This window comes from Peromyscus leucopus, chromosome 5, assembly GCF_004664715.2.
Source record: "Peromyscus leucopus breed LL Stock chromosome 5, UCI_PerLeu_2.1, whole genome shotgun sequence".
NCBI lineage: Eukaryota > Metazoa > Chordata > Mammalia > Rodentia > Cricetidae > Peromyscus > Peromyscus leucopus.
The window spans coordinates 133,866,422-133,885,743 of NC_051067.1; the positions used below are offsets into that span (position 1 = coordinate 133,866,422).

Here is a 19,322-nt window from a genome sequence, read left to right on the forward strand (position 1 = left end):
CATTTTGGCCCAGCTCATGCACTTTACATCTGTATATAGACAGATCTGCCATAATCGTTAGTAGACACTGTGTTTGCAGGAAAATAGGAGCCTCGTGTCCCTCCCTGGTCCACTAGCCTTTGAGATTTGTGCTAGCAAGGCTGTGGCTCCTTTCCCATCCTCACTCTCTGGGTGGGTGTGGCTGTCTGCTGTGGCCTGCCAATATTTCCCCAATGCACAGAACAGCAGCATATGTAAGTTATATAGTCCCTCTTTGGTTTAAGCTCTTAAAAAGTTATAGAAATGGTAAACTAGTGCATGTTCGCTATGAAAATTCAAGCTGGGTGAATGAAGTTTTTTTTTTTTTACAGATATTTCATAATTTGTACAAATAAAGCCACACTTTTTTGTTTTCTTTTTGAGACAAGATTTTACTCACTAGACCAGGATGACCTGAAACTCAATATTTAGTGTGGGCTCTCTATGAACAAATAGCAATGCTCCTGCCTCAGTCTCCTGAGGTGCAAACTACCATGTCCAGCTTACATTTTTCTTTTTATATTTAATATTGTGATTTGGTTTGGTCCTTTGCGTTGCCACATAATGTTTCATTATAGGTAAATGTTAATTTGTTTAGCAGTTCCCCCAGTGGTAACAACTAATTTTTACTTTAGTCATACTGCAAATATCTGGATGCATCTCTTAGATACATGATCTACTTCTGTGGGACAAATTCTTTAAAAGGTAATATGAGAATGAGCAAGGAATACAAATTCTTGATAGCTCTAATGTAGGGTTGTTTAATGTGTGTAAATTTTTACTTGAATAAGATGTGAATAAGTTTTAGTCACGTATAATGATGTACACCTATAATCTCAACATTCAGGAGGCTAAAGCAGGAGATTGAGTTCAAGGCCAGCCTGAGTTATGTAGGAAATTCAAGGAGCCAACCCAGACTATAAACACAGACCCCATGTGGTGGTTAAGCTCCATGGTCAACTTAATGAGATTTGGAATCACTAGGGAGACAGGCTTCTGGACATGCCAGTGGAAGATTATTTTGATTAGGTAATGTGAAGCCGGGAAGACTTGGTGTTGGTGTCTCTATGCTCTGGACTGTGACCCTGGATGAAATAAAAGGAGATAGTGAGCTGAGCACACGCATTCTTTTCTCTCAGTCTCCCAGTTGTGGGTGTGATGTGACCAGCTGCTTCAAACCGCCACCCTGATAGACTGTACCCTGTGGACAATGGTGACTATAAGCCTTTTATCCCTTAAATTGCTTTTGTCAGGGTGGTTTCTAACAGGAGGAGAAAAGAAACTGAGATACTCTGTCTTGAAAAGAAGTAATAGGAATCTGCACAGTGTACTTGTACTTAAAAATTGAAGAGGCTTGGGCTAGGGAAATCAGTCAGAGGACGAAGCATTTGTTTCATAAGTATGAGGACCCATCCCTGGGACCCACATAAATCATATATATATTACACAATATGTACAAATGTTTGTACATCAACTTGTCCCAATAAAGTTTTATTTGTGTGAGTTTATGCGTTGTATGAATGTGTTCATATTGGTGTGTGCACATGTATGTGTGTAAGTGTGCTCGTGTGTAAGGCCAGAAGTCAACAACTCTTTCTTCCTTGATTGCACCCCACATTAATTTTTGTGACAGGAAGCTCACTGATTTCAGTACACTTACTAGTCAGTGAGCTCCAAGGTTCCAATTGTCTCCCCCTGGCACCAGTGCTGGGGTTACAGGCTCCGCACATGTTTTTCCCTGCAGGTTCTGGGCTTCTAAATTCAGGTTCTTACGCTTGTGCAAAAGGCACTTTACTGACTGAACCACCTCCCCAGAGCCAATAAAGTTCTTTTCAAAGGGGCAGAATATGTGCACCCTGAAGTTTGAGAAGACTTGTGTTTTTTTTTTTTCCTTTTAAAGGAAACCAATGACAAGATTAAGCTTAGTTTACAGAAAAGAATTTCTGGCCTCTCCTTGTAATAAGCACGTGTCAGCATTCTGCAGCAACAAACCAATGTTCTCAGCTCTCATCACAGAGTTAAATCATTCAGGAGTCTTAACAGGAAACAAACAGCAGGCCCTGAGGCCCTGGTGGCTGTTACCATGGATTTGGCAGAATTGGTCTGGGATGGGATCTAGATACTGACAGTCTTTAAAAATATTCCCAGCCGGGCGGTGGTGGCGCACGCCTTTAATCCCAGCACTCGGGAGGCAGAGCCAGGCGGATCTCTGTGAGTTCGAAGCCAGCCTGGGCTACCAAGTGAGTTCCAGGAAAAGGCGCAAATCTACACAGAGAAACCCTGTCTCAAAAAACCAAAAAAAAAAAAAAAAAAATTCCCACATCAATGAGGTCCTTCATCCGGGATTAAAATCTATTGCTATAAGTTCTCATTAATTTCAGTATTTTTTATTTCATCCAGTTCTGATGGGAGAAAATTGTGTCTTCTTTGAGAATTCATATTACCGGCCAGTAAGAAGGCTGCCAATCAGCATTTTTAATATAACGTTGTGTCATATCTTCACCCTTTGTGCTATGCGGTGTTTTACTCTTGATGATGCAAATTAACCCTTGGACCACTCTTCGGACTGCTGATGTTTTCTGTCAGTGTTTCACATATCTTTTTATCTGCTGTTTGCTTCATTAATAAGCATCTAGCCTGTTCAGTATGGCCCATGAGTTTTGTGTAGTAGAAGCTAGAAATGTTTTCCAAGGCTAGTGAAGGGTGACAGGAATATTTTACTTCCGGTAGACAGGTGTGGGTGTGTGTTCAAATTTATTTTATTTTATTCTGTTCCTTTTTTATCAGTCTTATTATCTCATTGAGAATTTCATACAGTGTGTTTTGATCATATTCACTCCTCCACCAACTCCTTCCAGACCCACGCCCTCTTCTTTACCCACACAGCTTCATGTCCTTTTTCATTTGGACCCATCAAGTACAGTTTGTGCTGCCCATATATTCTTTCACTTGGAGCATGGTTAACCTACCAAGGGCTGCACTTGTGAAGAAAACAGAATCTTTCTCCCAGCATCCATCAGTTGCCAATAGTGCCTTAGCTAGACATGGTACTTTGCGCCTGCTTCCCATCTCCAGGCTGGTATTTAGTGTGATCTTGTGTATGTTGTCACAGCTGCTGTGAGCTCAAATGTGCAGTGCCCCTCTGTGTATAGAAAACACTGTTCCCTGTAGTCATCCGCTGCCTCTGTATAGAACACTATCGTGAAGGCATAGAGAATACCTCCAGTTGAACCACACAAGACGGTTTCTCAAGCCTAGAGAAACATATGCCTACCCAGATACAAGAAGCCTATAGTTTTGTTTTGTTTTGTTTTTAGCTTTTAAAAATAGGTTCAGATCTAATCTATTTGGATTTCACTGATGTGTATTATAGACAAGAATCAAACTGCTTTTTGCTCTGTTAGGCGTCAGCACAGACTCTAGGCTCATCCACTCTGCCCTCCAGTGGCCTTGTGCCATCACTGAAGACAGGTCACCCCCAAGGGAATCTGGCTGCTTTACTTAGTTGGTGCCAGGCTGGTTCCATGTTGTATAGCTTTCATGTCTCTTCACATTTGTTTGTCTTAAATATTTAAAAACTAATTTTTGTGTATTTCCATTTCTGATATTTTGGTTGTTGTTTTGCCATAGGATCACACTGTATAGGTCAAATTGACCTCAACCCTGAGACATGAGTCTCCTGCCTCAGCTTCCAGCCTAGCCTCAAACTCCTGCTCTTCCTGTCTCAGCCTTCAGAGTTCAGGGATTACTGGTATATGCCGCTATGCCTGGCTTCAGATCATCTTTGTAATGAGTTAAGACTCATGTTTAAAAGTAAAAAATAAGTTTGGGATTTTGATTGATTTACATGAATTTGTAAGTTACTGTTAAGTAATTACAAAACATTGAGTCTTCTCATCCAAGCCGGTGTGACCCTCCAATTGATTTAGGAACTTTCGTAATTCACTAAATTCCCTAGCTTCCCCCTATATATAGCAAACATTTCTCATGACATTTATTTATAGACTTTTTTTAAACTAATACCAATATGGAGATTTTTTTTCATACTACCCATTTTTTTTTTTATTTTTCTGGGGTTATGGACGCAGAGACATTCATTTTAAATGTTATCCTTGTGTATAGCTACTCTACTGAACTATTTTATTAAATATTGTAATTATTAAACTCATTCTCTCATAACTTTTTAGGAAGGCAATTACATTTGCTACAAAATTTTCCACATTGAAGTCACTAAAATGCTCCAATAAACTGTCAATTTGCACAAATGTCCCATAGCTATTTTAAAGGAATGCACATGGAATCCTTGCATCAATGCTTAACCCAATTTAAGTAAAAATTTTGTAAGTTTCTGCAGTGACAGCTTGACTCTAATTTTCATTACACACACACACACACACACACACACACACACACACACACACACACTTTTCTTTTGCCTTAACAAAATAGTATTTTCTCTTTTTCCTTGGGCTTCAGTCGAGTCTTGGGTTTATGAGTGCTGGCCCATCAGTGTGAAATAGACTTGCAAATAAACAGAAGGCCAAGCAGTGGAGTTTTACTGCTTTGGCTCGCTTGGTCCTTGCCAGTCTCTTGAATACCTTTTGCTATTTCTGATCCTGGGAGAGGCCTCCAAGCTCTGCCTGCTGGGCACTGTGCCCTCTGTCATCATTAACGAGCAGACACTGGAAGGGCTTCACTTTTCTTGATTTCTGAGTGGTGTGTTTGGAGGGAAAATGCTGAGAATATCCAAGGCCAGCTGAATGTGTGGTGATGGCTATGTGGCTTCTTTACCCGGCATCCCTCTGCTTGATTGCAGGTGGTGGGGTGTCTGGGGGAGGGACTCAGACCTCTGTCTTCCTCCCTGTCTCACTGGGCCAAGGGGTCCCTGACAATAAGTGCCGATGAAGACTCTGCATCTATGTTTCATCTTATAGTATCCCTTCCTGAACAAGGAAAAATTTAGCGAACTTTCATTTCCAAAGTCCCCTTGGTGCAGGCTGAGTCATCTCAGCCTCCCACTCTAGGCTCCCTCTTTTCTCAGAAACTTTGCAATAAGCCAAATGTTTCTGCACGTCCACACTTGCCTCTTCCAGCTGGGAACTCCCATAGCTGGGGTGATCTTTTAGAAATGTCATTGGCTCTTCCTAGCCAATCTTGTAATAAAGATTAAAATACATCCAGCTATAGTGGCACACACATAGTCCTGTTATTAAGGAAGTAGATGTGTGAGGGTCAGAAGTTGAAAGCCAGCCAGGACTACAGAGGGAGACCCCATCTCAAATATTAAAGATTAAAACCTTCAGCTTGGCCCCTGGACAGAAGCTATAGTGACTCACTTGGGATCTTGGCTCATTGTGTCCCACATTATCACTCAGGATTAGTTAACACTGATTGTAAGAACCCTTGACTAGGCCATACTCCACTCCACACTGGGCTTCTGTACATATACCATGTGCTACTGGGGAATGCCCTCCTTTCCACACAGATTCTAATTTAGGCATCCATCCTCCACGTGAGGATGGCCTAGATGTATCTGTGTTGCCCATGCTTCTGCCTTATGGTACTTATTTCATTCCTTCTAACTGTATAGAAGAAGTTCTTTGAGGTTTGGAGACTTTGGGTTTGATTCATTTCAATGTGATTGTTTTTTAACTTGGAAACATTTAAACAAAGTTTATTTATTTATTTATTTATTTATTTATTTCATGTGGGCTTTAAAAATGAGTCTCTTTCTCTTCCATTAACCCCACACCCTGCATTCCAGAAAGGCTGGGATCAAGTCTGATTTTGTTCATACATACCTAGTGCTTGTCATCAGAGTGGACAAATGGTGAGCATGCTAACCAAAGAATACAAAATGATCTCAAGTGGCTTGAAAAATATTATTTACCTCAACATATTGAAAGCTTATTTCTTCCTCATAGACAGTGAGAGAGGGCCCTACACTGTATTGCAGATAGTATTGTATTTCTGATTTCAAAGAGTTTATTGTTTAGAAAATAGCTTTCTCTCATTCCGCCTTTCAAAAAGGAATGTGGAGCCGGGTGACGGCCCAGTGGAAGTAAGTCCTTGCTATGCATGCATGAGGCCGGGAGACAGGCTCCAGAGCACCCACGGAAATGCCAGACAAGCTTGGGGACCTGTCTATATTCCCAGCCTGCGGGAGGTGGGTCCCCGGAGCCATCTGGTGAGCTAGAGTATGTGAACTGGCAAAATCAAGTGTGAGACCTTGCTTCAATATATGTAAAATGGAGAGAGATAGAAGAAGACACACAATGTCAACTTTTGGCCTCCACATGTATGCACATACATGAGGGCCTACACACAAGTGAACATCCATACACATGTAGAAAAAGCAATGTTGTATAAAGCATTAATTCACTCAAGCTTCTACTGTAGGCCAACAGTTCTCTCATTGTAAGAGGATAAAAGCAATTATTTTTTTCTTTCATGCATGTGAAAACGCAGAATGACTTGCTTGGCAGTTCCCATGACCAGAGTGGAACATCTGTCTGTCCCACCAAAACATGGGTTGGAATTGTAGCTAGAGTCTATGTTTAGTATGAGAAAGGCCATCTCAATCCTCACCAACACAAATAAAAAGCAATATAACATTCACAATAAAATTATATTAAAGAAAAGCAAAGAGGTTAAGGAGACATAGAGAGATAGGAGAGAGAGAAAAAAAGGAGAGAGGCATTTATTTTAGCTCTGAATGTTGCTACTGATTGGGACAGTGGACAAACACTTCCTGGCTGAAGAAAGAAATATAAATTACACAAGATGGAGGCTGGAGACGTGTGAGGAGGCACAGGGCCGGAAGACAACCAGCAAAGGAATTGTATTCATTTCAGAAATGGAAAAGTTTATGGGATACATTTCTGAAAACCCTTCAGAAGCTAGTAAAATATATTTTACTATGTTTTCTTCAGCTTTTAAAACTCCGCAGATGCAAGTGTGTGATAAAACGTGAAAATAAGTATTGGCAACTAATGACGTTCTCGGCAGATTTAATTGTAAAGGGACAAAGGTGTGCAGCTTCTGCCCGGCTGGAGGTTTATGGGGTCTGGACAAAGCAGGATGAGCCTTCAGGATCCTTTACAAGGCTGGTATTTAGAAGAATGGCAATAGCCAACATTTGTGCCTCTGTATGTTGGATGCTTTGGCTCCCATCTTCTGGTATTCATTCTGAAAGATTTATAATCCTTTTGGGAGTGTGGTCAGTGACAAGAGTCGGAGGAAATCCTGAAATGTGGAAAAACTAACTTTTCCTAATATAAAACTGTTCTTAAAAAAATCCCTCAAGCCTATGAATATGTTTCCAGATTTTCAGAAAAAGCTGATTTACAGAATTTTTTGTCTATAAGGCTCTAACTTCATACCAATAAAGACGAATCTTTTCTTTGATTCTGACTTTGATCTAGTGATAGATAATTCAGAAAAAAATATATGATCGCTCCTTTTGGATGCCTGCTATCATAATGGGTTTTAAAACTACATGTGCTGCTTCTGGCGTGTGAGTGTGACATGAAACTCAGAAGTAAAAGCGAGGCTAGGAAGGGAGGTGGACAGAGTACCCAAAGACTGTGCTGAAGGCAACCCCCAAAGCTCTACCAAAGAAAAGAAAGACAGCAGTCCAGAAAAACCTGGATCATGTGCAGCCAAGAACGCCCCGACAGTGCATTCTGGATCCTGAAGACAGCCTGGGATGGGAGGAGGCTGTGACAGTGGCTGGATACCCCGGCCCCTGTTACCTGCTCTTCTGCAGCTATGACCAATCTGAACCCTCTCCCTGAAGGGTTCCTTCCATCGGCAGCTCTGGGTTTGAATTCCCAAACACCCAGTAGAGGAAACTTGTGCAGAGCCTTCAGACTGCTTCTCAGATGCTCTGCTGCCTTTTAACCATGGAGACATTTACAGTCTCGCTGGAGGAATTCCCTTCTCACCTGTCTTCCCCTTTCTGTGTATTATTTTGCTTGCTTTACCCGATGATGGACTGGATGACATGCATACTCCCCTTTGTGGTTATTGATTGTTTTCCTGCCTTTCTTTTCTAGATAGAGAACAGGAAGCAGTAGTGCCTGAAAGTATTGCATACTCAAATAATGGAGTTTTTAACCCAATGATAAGGACTTACTGTGTCACACCTTAAAGCCAGCTCTGGGTAAATGGTGCCTACAATTCTCTTGACAGTCAGGAGAAAGAGACTCAAAGCCATAAAACAACATACTTTACATGTAGGTGGTGAACTGCTCTTGCCATTCTAAACCTCCTCTTTATACAAGGGTAGTTTGGATTACCTCAAGGGAGGAAACATGGCCAGCGGCATTGACGTCACCACCTGTTAACTTTTAAGAAGTGCAGGACATTTTCTTAGGACAAATAAGAAAGCAGAGATATAAAGCTTCCCCTCTTAGCCTTTTGATTTAAACTTTTAAATAATCCCTTCTTAGTTTTTTGTATTAAAAGTAATAAACTGTATTAGCTTCACATGAGAGGAACTGTGTACATGCATGTGTGAGATATGAGGAGGAAGCTTGCTGCTTGCCATTTCTGTATAGCCTTTCTGTATTATCCATTATACAAAACTGCATCTTTAATTGCCAATTTTCACATTTATATGTTAAAATATGAATAGGTAGAAAACATAAATGTATCATAAATATGTATTTTAATGTAGATATGCAGTGTTCATATTCTCTATTTTCTACATTTGTCGGTCTGCTTTATGAAGCTTTGACACAATATCAGGACTTGTTAAAGAAGAGACATTTATCTCTCACCATTTTAGAGACTAGGAATTCATCCAGTACCAGATTCTGGCATCTGGTAATGGCCTGCTTGCTGTATCCATGGGCAAAGGGCATCCCATTGAGAGAGAAGCTGTAACCATGCTGACTAACTCTCTCCACACTGGCTTTGAGCCCTTCCTGGAAACAAGGTCCTCCTTGCCACACTCATCTCCCAGGTGTTTTGTTTTTAATTCTGAAGAAGGGCAGTTTGTCACTGCCCTCCACCTGTGACAAGTCTTGCCATTTGCTCTGCAAGGCCATTGAGTCAGTCACAGACATGAAGCTTCTTTTTCCTTTGGGCCACACATCCCCAGGTCTTACAGAACCAAGTTCTGTTTCCCCACAGCCCTCCCTGCACCTAATCTAAGTCTGGCTGGTCTGCTACTTCCCATGCAGTCTCCCCAGGGTTCCTGTTCTAGACTGTGCCATGTACATACATGAAGGAGAAACAATTTTTCTCCCTCTATGGTCACACCGAAAGTCAACATAGAAGACTTGTGTGACTTCAAAGTGTGAGGGTTTTTCCCCACAGGTGAGCAAGCAACTCTGCAGCAATGGATGCCTCTTCTGAAACTGTGAGTGGCTCCAATGGAGGCTGTCGAAGATGGCGCTCCCTCGTGCTGACGCCCATGACTAGGCCAGCTATGACCCCTGCTTCTCACTGCTTATAAACAGCATTCTCACAACACTCCCATCAAGTGTGATGAACTTTCTAGAACAGCTCCCAGGCCTCAGGAAAAGATGCTCACTGGCTGTTCTAGCTTGGCTTCTTTTGCTGTGATAAATACCATGACTAAAAGCATCTCAGGGAGGAAAGGGTTTATTACAGCCTAGCGTCCACCATGATGGGAAGTCAAGGCAGAAACTTAAGGCAGGAACTGAAGCAGAGGCCATGGAAGAACGCTATTTATTGGCTTAATCCTCATGGCTTGCTCAGCCTGCTTCCTTATACAATCCAGGACCACCTGCCCAGGGGAGACACCACAGGTAGTGGGCTGGGCCCTTCCATATCAATCATCAATCATCAATCAAGAAAACATACCGCAGACTCGCCTACTGGCCAATCTGATGGAGTCATTTTTCTCAATTGAGTTTTCTGTTTCCCAGATGACCTTAGCTTGTATAAACTTGATAAAAACTAATCAGCATTCTGCCTTATTACAAAGAATGTTACAACGCCCATGAAGAGCTGTATTGGGCAAGGGCTTCTAGGCCCTTTCTGGGCAAACTCCTCTCTCCCCAGGAACACCATGTTCTTTGGGGTTTTTATAGAGACTGATTGATGAAATTTTTAGCCATTTGTGATCAGCTTAACCTCCAGGCCTTCCCAAAACTAACTAGTAGAGCTGAAAATCCTAACCCTTAGGGTTTTTTACCCTCTTGAGGACAGTCAGAATCCTGACCCCAAACAGAGGACACCAGCCATCTTATTAGATGTAAAAGACAGTTATCACTTTCAACATTATAAAGATTTAAGAATTATGTGTCAGAAAACTGGACAAAGACCAAAAGCATGCATTTCTCAATCTTAGTAGGAGAAATTTTCAGATGTAGATTGTGTTGCCCAGTGCACTAATCAAGAACTGGGGGGACCATTTACTACCTCAACATAAAACTTCCATCCTTCAGTCACTCTCTTAAGGTGTGCCCCTGGACTCTCTTTAATGCCTTGATATCACCCAATGTTGTAGCTGTTTAAAGGAGTCCCACTGTAAATGTTGGCGCTTAATTGGAATAACATTTTATGATGCTCTGTACAGCTTTTCCATGCTTTGGCTCACCATAATTCATTTAACAAATTATAACCCACTCAGAGAACTTTTAAAAATTTTATGTGCTGTGTATGGGGAGACACATTTCCTAGCTTGTGGATTCGCCTGTATGGGAATGTGGCTTTATTTAACCTTTCTACGGCATTGCATCTTCCTAGGGGGGCAATCAGACAGCCACGGTGATTGCCTTGTGCTCCATGAAGGATTTCAACTTAGCCCAAGAGACCTGTCAGCTGGCAATTAGAGATGTTGGAGGGCTTGAAGTCTTAATAAATCTACTTGATACAGATGAAGTCAAATGCAAGGTAAGGACTTTGCCACAATGGTTGAAAAGCCCAGGGTCCTCTCACAGCTCTCTGGGAAGCTCTGGGTGTCTAGCACATCTTTCGGTCTCATATGTCATGACTATGATTGTTGTGGATCTGTTAGCTGCATTTTCTTTTCATTCCCATTTTCTTCTTTCTCTTCTTATTGGCTGCTTGTGCTTTTGGAGTGAGAAATGTCTGTTTACATAAATGAAGAAAAATATAGAGGATGTGTGTAACCTCCAGGGATGGAAACTATTTCTTAAAAACCTTAATTGAGGAAGGCTTTTAGGTAGACCTAGACCTTTTAAAAAGAAGCACTGGGTATATATCAAACCCTCATTCATCTGCCACTTTCTTTCCTCCCCCACAGATTGGTTCATTAAAAATCCTGAAGGAAATCAGTTATAATCCTCAAATCAGACGTAATATTGTTGACCTTGGGGGCTTACCAATTATGGTTAATATACTTGATTCTCCACACAAGAGTCTCAAGTGTTTGGCAGCTGAGACCATAGCAAACGTTGCCAAGTTCAAGAGAGCCCGGCGGGCAGTAAGACAGCATGGAGGCATCACCAAGCTGGTGAGTACCACCACTACCATCTTCAAATACTTCAAATACACTTACACAACCCTACCTGATGCTCTGGGTGTTTAGTCACCATGTTGTGTGCCCCCCCTTTTTTGGATAACATGTCTTTAAGAATGCTGTCCATGTATTTACATTAGCAAGGGCCATAAAAGAATGCTCAATCTCAATTTTAAAATAAATAGAGAATTTAAAAATATTTTCACTTGTCAGGATCCGAGATAATAGGAAGTGGAAATACCAAGGCAGCATCGTAGCTCAGTGATGGAGGGATGCCTACTATCTGTGAGACTCTAGGCTTAATTCCTAGGGTGATGGAGAGATGCGACAGAGGTAGAAGTGGGGTGAGGAGAAGAGGAGGCAGAGGACAGGGAAGGAGAAGAGAAAGAGAAATGATGAGACTTGTGGTAGGAGGTAAGCTTGGTAGCTTGGAGTCTAATAAGATCATGACTCTCATTTTAATGTGATTTGAAATAGCAGCCAAATTAGGAATAGGAATGGTCAGTACTAGATGGCTGAGTTGGGTTGAGAATGTGTGTGCAGGGTAAAGAGCAGAGATAAATGTACATCTCCCACCACGCGTACACCACAATTGAGTAGTGGTAAGTGACAGACAGGGAGAACACAAGTATCTGAGGTGCTGTGTGCGTGTTAGATGCTCAGCCGGAGCCAGCCAGTCCTGGGAATGGTGGAGAAGTAAAGGAAGGTTGGGCCGTCAGTTTTAGAAGGGGAAAGTCAGGAAAGGTTGGAGGGAGATGCCGCTTGATGGCCTGTGGGGGTGTTTGGTAGGCAGACACACCAGGAGAGGCACTTCAGGAAGACGGAGCCAAGGCTGACATGGAAGTTTTCAAAGTTGCTTCCGGTTTCATATGGCCAGATCCATGGTAGGAGGGCTGGAGTAGTGAGAGGGAGACAGAGGATGCGCTTCTCACTACAGGGCCTTATCCAAGGAGAGGGCGGAGTGAAGTAGTATAGACTTAGAGGGATCATGAGAATAGCTGTTGCAGACAGACACTGCAGAGCTTTTCTGTCCTGTGCACAGTCCACCATCTTAGAACTCTCTCTCTCTCTCTCTCTCTCTCTCTCTCTCTCTCTCTCTCTCTCTCTCTCTCTCTCTCCTCCTCTCTCTGTGATCTCTTGTAGTTCACAGCTGAAAGCAGTGGCCATATTCCTTGCCTTCCCCTGCCTGGACTCCACTGTCTTTGACACCCAGCTAAATAAACCAAGAATTTGGAATTGAAATTGAGACCCCGCTTAGGCTTGGGTGTTCCCTTCTAAATTTGGCATGGATGGTTTTGACTATGTGGTGAATAATCATGGGGTTTGGTGATGGAGGAGGAAGGAAAAGTAGATGTGTGAATAGTGATTTCTGCCTTACCAGATGAAGACTCTGAGCCCAAAGAATGGCAGGCGGCCTCATCTGGGGAGGCCTGGCTTTCATTCCTTCCCAGGGCACCCCGACCTGTGGCTGTGTCCCTTTAGTGAATTGATTTCCTTTAATGTCTTTGGTCATTACAAAGAGAGAAAGAGGACCCTGGCAATTAGTTTAATGGGTTCAGTTAGCATGTGTACAAAGCTGTGCTCTCCCCTCGTGGTTCTGAGAGATATAAGCCATCCAACTAACTTTGAAAAGCCTTAATGGCTTTGGAGAGCTTGGGTTTCTGAAATACTGGCAGTGATAATGTGGGTTATGATAGTATTATTACTGTTGTTGTTGCTTGTAAAGAGGTTTTGCCCTACAGTCTAGGCTAGCCCTAAATGTATTAGCCCGGATTGATCTTGTATTCACAATCCTGCCTCTGACCCCTGAGTGCTGAGATCATAGGTACGTACATACCACTATGCCTGATTTACAAATAATTTTATTATAAATACTGGAGCTATACTAAGAAAATACTATCTTGGTACTTTCTCAAAGGAAGAAAACCCCCTGATCCAGAAGGAGGTGGTATGGAATGTTTTGTTTCTTTGTTTCTATTGTCTATAGTTTAGTCTAAACATATTATTCAAAATAGTTTCACTTTTGGCAGAGTTAATCTTGGTAACTACCCAGTAGCTACCGAAGGATAGATTCTCTTTTATTTGAAAGACTTCTGTGTTTGGGCTGGTGGGATGGTTCAGTGGGTCAAGGCGCTTGCTCTTAAGCCTGGCCACGTGAGTTCAGTCTTCAGGATCCACATTATATTATAGAAGCAAAGAAGTGATTCCTGCAAGTTGTCCATTGACCTGCATACGTGTGCATTGGTATGCACATATCCATATGGGAGTGCACATTCATATGGCTACACACATGCACATATGTGTACACACACACATGCATACACACACAAACACTTAAACACACTCAAGTAGTTAAAAATAGAAAAGGTGGCTGTGTTCCTTATATACGTCTATTCTTGTAGGTTGCTCTATTGGACTGTGGACAGAATTCAGTAGAACTGACTCAGCCGAGCCTGTATGAAACCAGAGATGTGGAAGTGGCTCGCTGTGGGGCCCTGGCGCTCTGGAGCTGTAGTAAGAGTCACTCGAACAAAGAAGCCATCCGTAAAGCCGGGGGCATCCCCTTGTTGGCTCGGCTACTGAAGACATCTCATGAAGACATGCTCATTCCAGTGGTGGGGACATTGCAAGAATGTGCATCAGAGGTGCCCAAGCCATTCTGCTTCTTCCGTTTGTCTTTCTTCCCCTCCTCCTCCTTTTCTTCATTCCTTGCTCTCCATGTGCGTGCACATGGTTATGAGTGTGTGCATGTGTGTGGGTGCACATGCCTCTGTGCACAATAGGCTGGAGTCCGATGGTAAGTGTTACTGAATCGCTCTCCACTCTAATTCCCGAGGAAATGTTTCTTACTGAATCCAAAGCTCACCGGTTTGGCTTGGCTAGCCAGCTAGCTTGCCCTGGGGATCCCCTGTCTCCATCTCCTGATCCCCGAGTTTTCAGGCAGGCCCACCTGGCTTTTAAGTGGACACTGGTGACTGACACTCTGTGTCCATACTTGTGTGCTGAGCATCACTCACTGAGCCATCACTCCAGCCCACTTTTTCTTTCTTTAGTTAAGAAAACAATCTAAAGTCTGACATGAAAGTTAAATCATCCTCCCCAAATGTCAGTTTTTTTTTAAAAGAAAGAAAATCAAACTTATAGTACACTAACTAAATAGCACAGGACGTATGACATTTATTTTTCAATGTTGGATAGTTCTTCTATCACTGAACAGATATGGAAAGCTTGGACTTTAGTGTCTGATCAATTTGTTCAGCGTCGTCACTCATAAATGTAAATAATTATAGTCACATTTTACACACACAAATATTTATATTTTTATATTTCTAGGAAAACTACCGAGCTGCCATCAAGGCAGAGAGGATCATCGAAAACCTCGTGAAGAACCTGAACAGTGAGAATGAGCAGCTGCAGGAGCATTGTGCCATGGCCATCTACCAGGTGGGGCTGGCCCTCCAGAGGCCTTTCTCACTCTTTTATTAGAGGCAATGGTTCTAAACACATGGTCTCTTCCTCTGGGGAGCTGTGGTATTTATGCACCGTGTCTCAAATACCTGACAGAAACAAGAGAGGAAGAACTGTTCTGGGCCCATGGTCTCAGACACCATGGTAAAATAGTTAGTGTAGGGCAGCCAGTTCACAGGGGAAGTGGACGCCATTCTTTTCAACATAGACCAACAAGGAGAGAGAGAGAGAGAGAGAGAGAGAGAGGAGAGAGAGAGAGAGAGAGAGGAGAGAGAGGAGAGGAGAGGAGAGGAGAGGAGAGGAGAGGAGAGGAGAGGAGAGGAGAGGAGAGGAGAGGAGAGGAGAGGAGAGGAGAGGAGAGAGAAGAGAGTGAGGAGAGAAGAGACAGAAGTGTGTTACACTTTCCAAATTCTGGCAGTGATCTACTTCTTCCGGCTGATCCCCACCTCCTAAAGGGTCCCCAGCCTCCTCTCAAACTAGTGCCACATATAGGGGAGGGCAGAGTGTGGATTTCAGAGCCAAATCTTAAAGCCAACACTTGGGAATCTGCAATGTAGCAAGTACCCCAGGGGTCTTCATGAGCTTATGGGGGGTGAGAACCACTGTACCATGATGATGACATGTACTCAAATATGCGTCAATGTGTCAATTAATCTAATTATTTAAATTCCATAAGATATACATATCTTTCTCACTATCTTCTAAAATAATTTACTTAAGTTAAAGTAACTCATTAGTATATGACCCTTTGTTGCTTTATACAGTTTCTATTCAAAGACATTTACCTTGGGAAAATTTTCTTCTACCAAGGTCAGACAATAAATGTGCATGTGTGCTCTCAGTGTGTATGTGGATATCATGTATATACATTTTTTTGGTTTTTTTTTTTACTACTTTATCAGCCTTTTTATTTGAATTATTGATCACCCCTACCCAGCATGTATTCTAGTTAATGACTGTTTACTAAGCTCATTGAGATGCAGCACTTACATGTTCCTGCCTTGTCCTTCCCTAGCTGCTAATTTCTCTTATTGTAACAGGACTTTCCACTGCCTTATATGAATTGCATATTTTGCCTTCTTCAACATTTTGTTGCAAGGTTGAAGGCTACACTTTCATGAGTACAAAGGAAAGCTGATGTTTCATGACCACAAGAGGAATAAAACTCATGAAAGTGTAGCCTTCAACCTTGCAACAAACTATGCCTTGCCATTGGTTCTAGACTGATGGTGACCTACTTCTTCCTCACACCTGTACATACATCTATTTAAAATGTATGTACTTCGTGACAACCAAAACCACTTCCAGAATCATGCTGCCACCTGTGCCTTGGGTGTGGGCAGCTACATTTTCCCTCCTTTCCTTAGGAGGTGAACACTATTACCACTCTTCTTTCCTTTCCTTTATTTATTTCCTGAAATTTATTATAAGCCACAGTCATCCTAGGAACATCCATGCTATATATATAGCCTCCATGGTTCTATGGGTTGTGGTCTGATTGTTCTTTATTTTATATCTAGAATCCACTTATGAGTGAGTACATACCATGACTGTCTTTCTGGGTTTAGGCTACCTCACTCAGGATGATTTTTTCTAGTTCCATCCATTTGCCTGCAAGTTTCATGCTTTCATTGTTTTTCTCTGATGAGTAGTACTCCATTATGTATATGCACCACATTTTTTCATCCATTCTTCAGTTGACGGGCATCTAGGTTGTTTCCAGGTTCTGGCTATTACAAATAGTGCTGCTGTGAACATAACTGAGCATGTATCTTTATGGTATGAATCAGTATTGCTTGGGTATATGCCAAAGAGTGGGATGGCTGGGTCTTGAGGTAGTTCAATTCCTAATTTTCTGAGAAACCGCCATACTGATTTCCACAGTGGTTGTACAAGTTTACATTCCCACCAACAGTGGAGGAGTGTTCCCTTTGCTCCACATGATCTCCAACATTGAATGTCATTGGTGTTTTTGATCATAGCCATTCTGACAGGCGTAAGGTGGTATCTCAGAGTCGTTTTGATTTGCATTTCTCTGATGATTAAGGATGTTGAGCATTTCTTTAAATGTCTTTCAGCCATTTGTGATTCTTGTTTTGTGAATTCTCTGTTTAGCTCTTTAGCCCATTTTTAATTGGACTGTTCAGTATTTTGATGTCTAGTTTCTTGAGTTCTTTATATACTGTGGAGATCAATCCTCTGTCAGATGTGGGGTTGGTGAAGATCTTTTCCCATTCTGTTGGCTGTCTTTTTGTCTTATTGACTGTGTCTTTTGCCCCGCAAAACTTCTCAATTTCGAGAGGTCCCCATTTTTTGGTTTTGAGTTTATTTATTTTGATCTCCACTAATTTTGTATAGGTTGTCTCCTAATATACCAGAGCACAAATTAGAATGATCAGGGGATGGGGGTGGCCTTAAAAAATGAATGTCTGGCTGGTTATGGCCACACCAGCTTCTCCCTGATCAGAGTGGACTCCTAGAAAAATGGCCTTAAGGTGAGGATGGTAGGGTGGACTGCAAATGGAGGCAGAGACAGGAGTCATTTCTGCTAGGGATTATGTTTACTTTTCAAGGCTTCTGCAGCTAACCACAAGCTGCATGGCATCAAAAGACTTGTTTTCTGGAGTCTGGAAGTGTGTGGTCAAGATGTCCACAAGGTAGTTTCTTCAGAGACCTCAGTCTGTGGCTTGTAGTTGACTGTTTTTTTCTAGTGTCTTCATGCCATGTTTGTCTGTCTGTACTGTAACAGCTCTTAGAGAAAGGCCAGCCATCTTTTAGATGTTCATCAGAATGATTCCATCTCCCCTGGATTTCCCTTTTAAAACTTGTCCCCACACACAGACATATGCTGAGGCACTGGTAGTTAGATATTCAAATTATGAATTTTGAAGGAGTATAGTTGAACTCATAATGCACATGTACATGCATGTATGTGTGTGTGCATATGTGTGTGTACGTGCACATGTGCGTGTGTACGTGTGTGTGTGCATGTGTGTGTGTGTGTGCATGTGTGTGTGTGTGTGTGTGTGTGTGTGTGTGTGTGTGTGAGAGAGAGAGAGAGAGAGAGAGAGAGAGAGAGAGAGAGAGAGAGAGAGAGGAGAGGAGAGAGAATCATCCCTGAAACACAGTTGAAATCACAGGAGAAGGTCGATCCCAGGAGATCAGGATTCCAGGATTCTCTGATCCAGTTGCCATTTGAGCTTTCGACCTTCCTCAGCTCTCTCCTACTATCTATGTCCCAGGCCTCCTAATTCTTTTCTCTGGGATACAAGATCCCGGAAATCCCAGGGAGTTCCCTGCAACTCTGATGCACATTGTTATGTAACAGAAGTAACTTGTATTGGAGAACTCCCATAGATGAACCTCGTTGGCCATCACTGGATGCTTGAGATGCCTTGATCTCTAACAACCTCTGGTTTGACTTTTTGTGCAGTGTGCTGAAGATGAGGAAACCCGAGACCTGGTTAGGCTGCATGGAGGACTTAAACCTTTGGCCAGTCTACTCAATAATACAGGCAATAAAGAACGATTAGCTGCTGTCACTGGGGCAATCTGGAAATGCTCCATCAGCAAAGAGAATGTGATTAAGTAAGTAAGGCATCTAATATTCTGTAATAAAATGTAATCAAGTGATGCTTTAAGTTGGCTCTGTAATCAATAATATGCATCCTGGATTAAGGGGTAGAATTCAAAGATTATTATGAATTAAAGGCCCATCCTCATCCTACTACCTAGCAATTTTATGTGTATCTGGGACTGACATGCTATTTCTGTGTATGTATGTCTTTGTGAATGTATGTACATATTTATGTGCAAGTGTATACATATGTCTGAGACCAGAAGAAGGTTTTGGGTATCTTTGTTTATCACCCTTACCCAGTTCTTTGAGATAGGGCCTCTCCCTGAGTCTGGGGTTGGGTTTTTGGTTTTTGTGGTTTTTTTTGTTTTGTTTTGTTTGTTTGTTTTTTCAGCTGGACTGGAAGCCAGCAATTCCAACTTGGAGCTATGACTGCTGGTGGGCAGCACTCACTCAGCTTGTTAGTGTGTGCTTGTATCCAAACTCTGGACTGTACAGTGAGCATTTCTAATTGCAAAACCATCTTCCCTCCATATCTTCCATTTTTAAAAGAAAAATGGGTCAGCTGAATGGCAACTAGCTACTCTTAGAGTAGTTACTTTCAATTAGGGTTTCATTTTTTATTTTAATTATTTATAAGAGTTTGGAGTGTTGGGGATCAAACCCAAGGCCTTATCCTTGGTAACCAGGCATTCCACCATTGAGCCACATCCTTGGCCCTTGTATTTCTATATTTTTAAAACAAATTACAGAATACTTGTACATTTTTATTTTGATTTTTAAATTTTTCTGTGTCTATTT

The 19,322-nt window shown here is 42.0% G+C and overlaps 1 protein-coding gene across 2 annotated transcripts in view; it reads left to right on the forward strand.

Annotated features, from left to right (window-relative positions):
- Odad2 (outer dynein arm docking complex subunit 2) overlaps positions 1-19,322 on the forward strand; it is a 158,238-nt gene that overhangs the window by 44,601 nt on the left and 94,315 nt on the right. For both annotated transcript variants that reach the window (XM_028873095.2, XM_037206385.1), the window contains 5 exons: positions 10,741-10,887; positions 11,261-11,470; positions 13,879-14,121; positions 14,810-14,920; positions 18,378-18,532. In XM_028873095.2, coding sequence (XP_028728928.1) covers positions 10,741-10,887; positions 11,261-11,470; positions 13,879-14,121; positions 14,810-14,920; positions 18,378-18,532 — 866 coding nt within the window. The remainder of the gene's footprint in view (positions 1-10,740; positions 10,888-11,260; positions 11,471-13,878; positions 14,122-14,809; positions 14,921-18,377; positions 18,533-19,322) is intronic.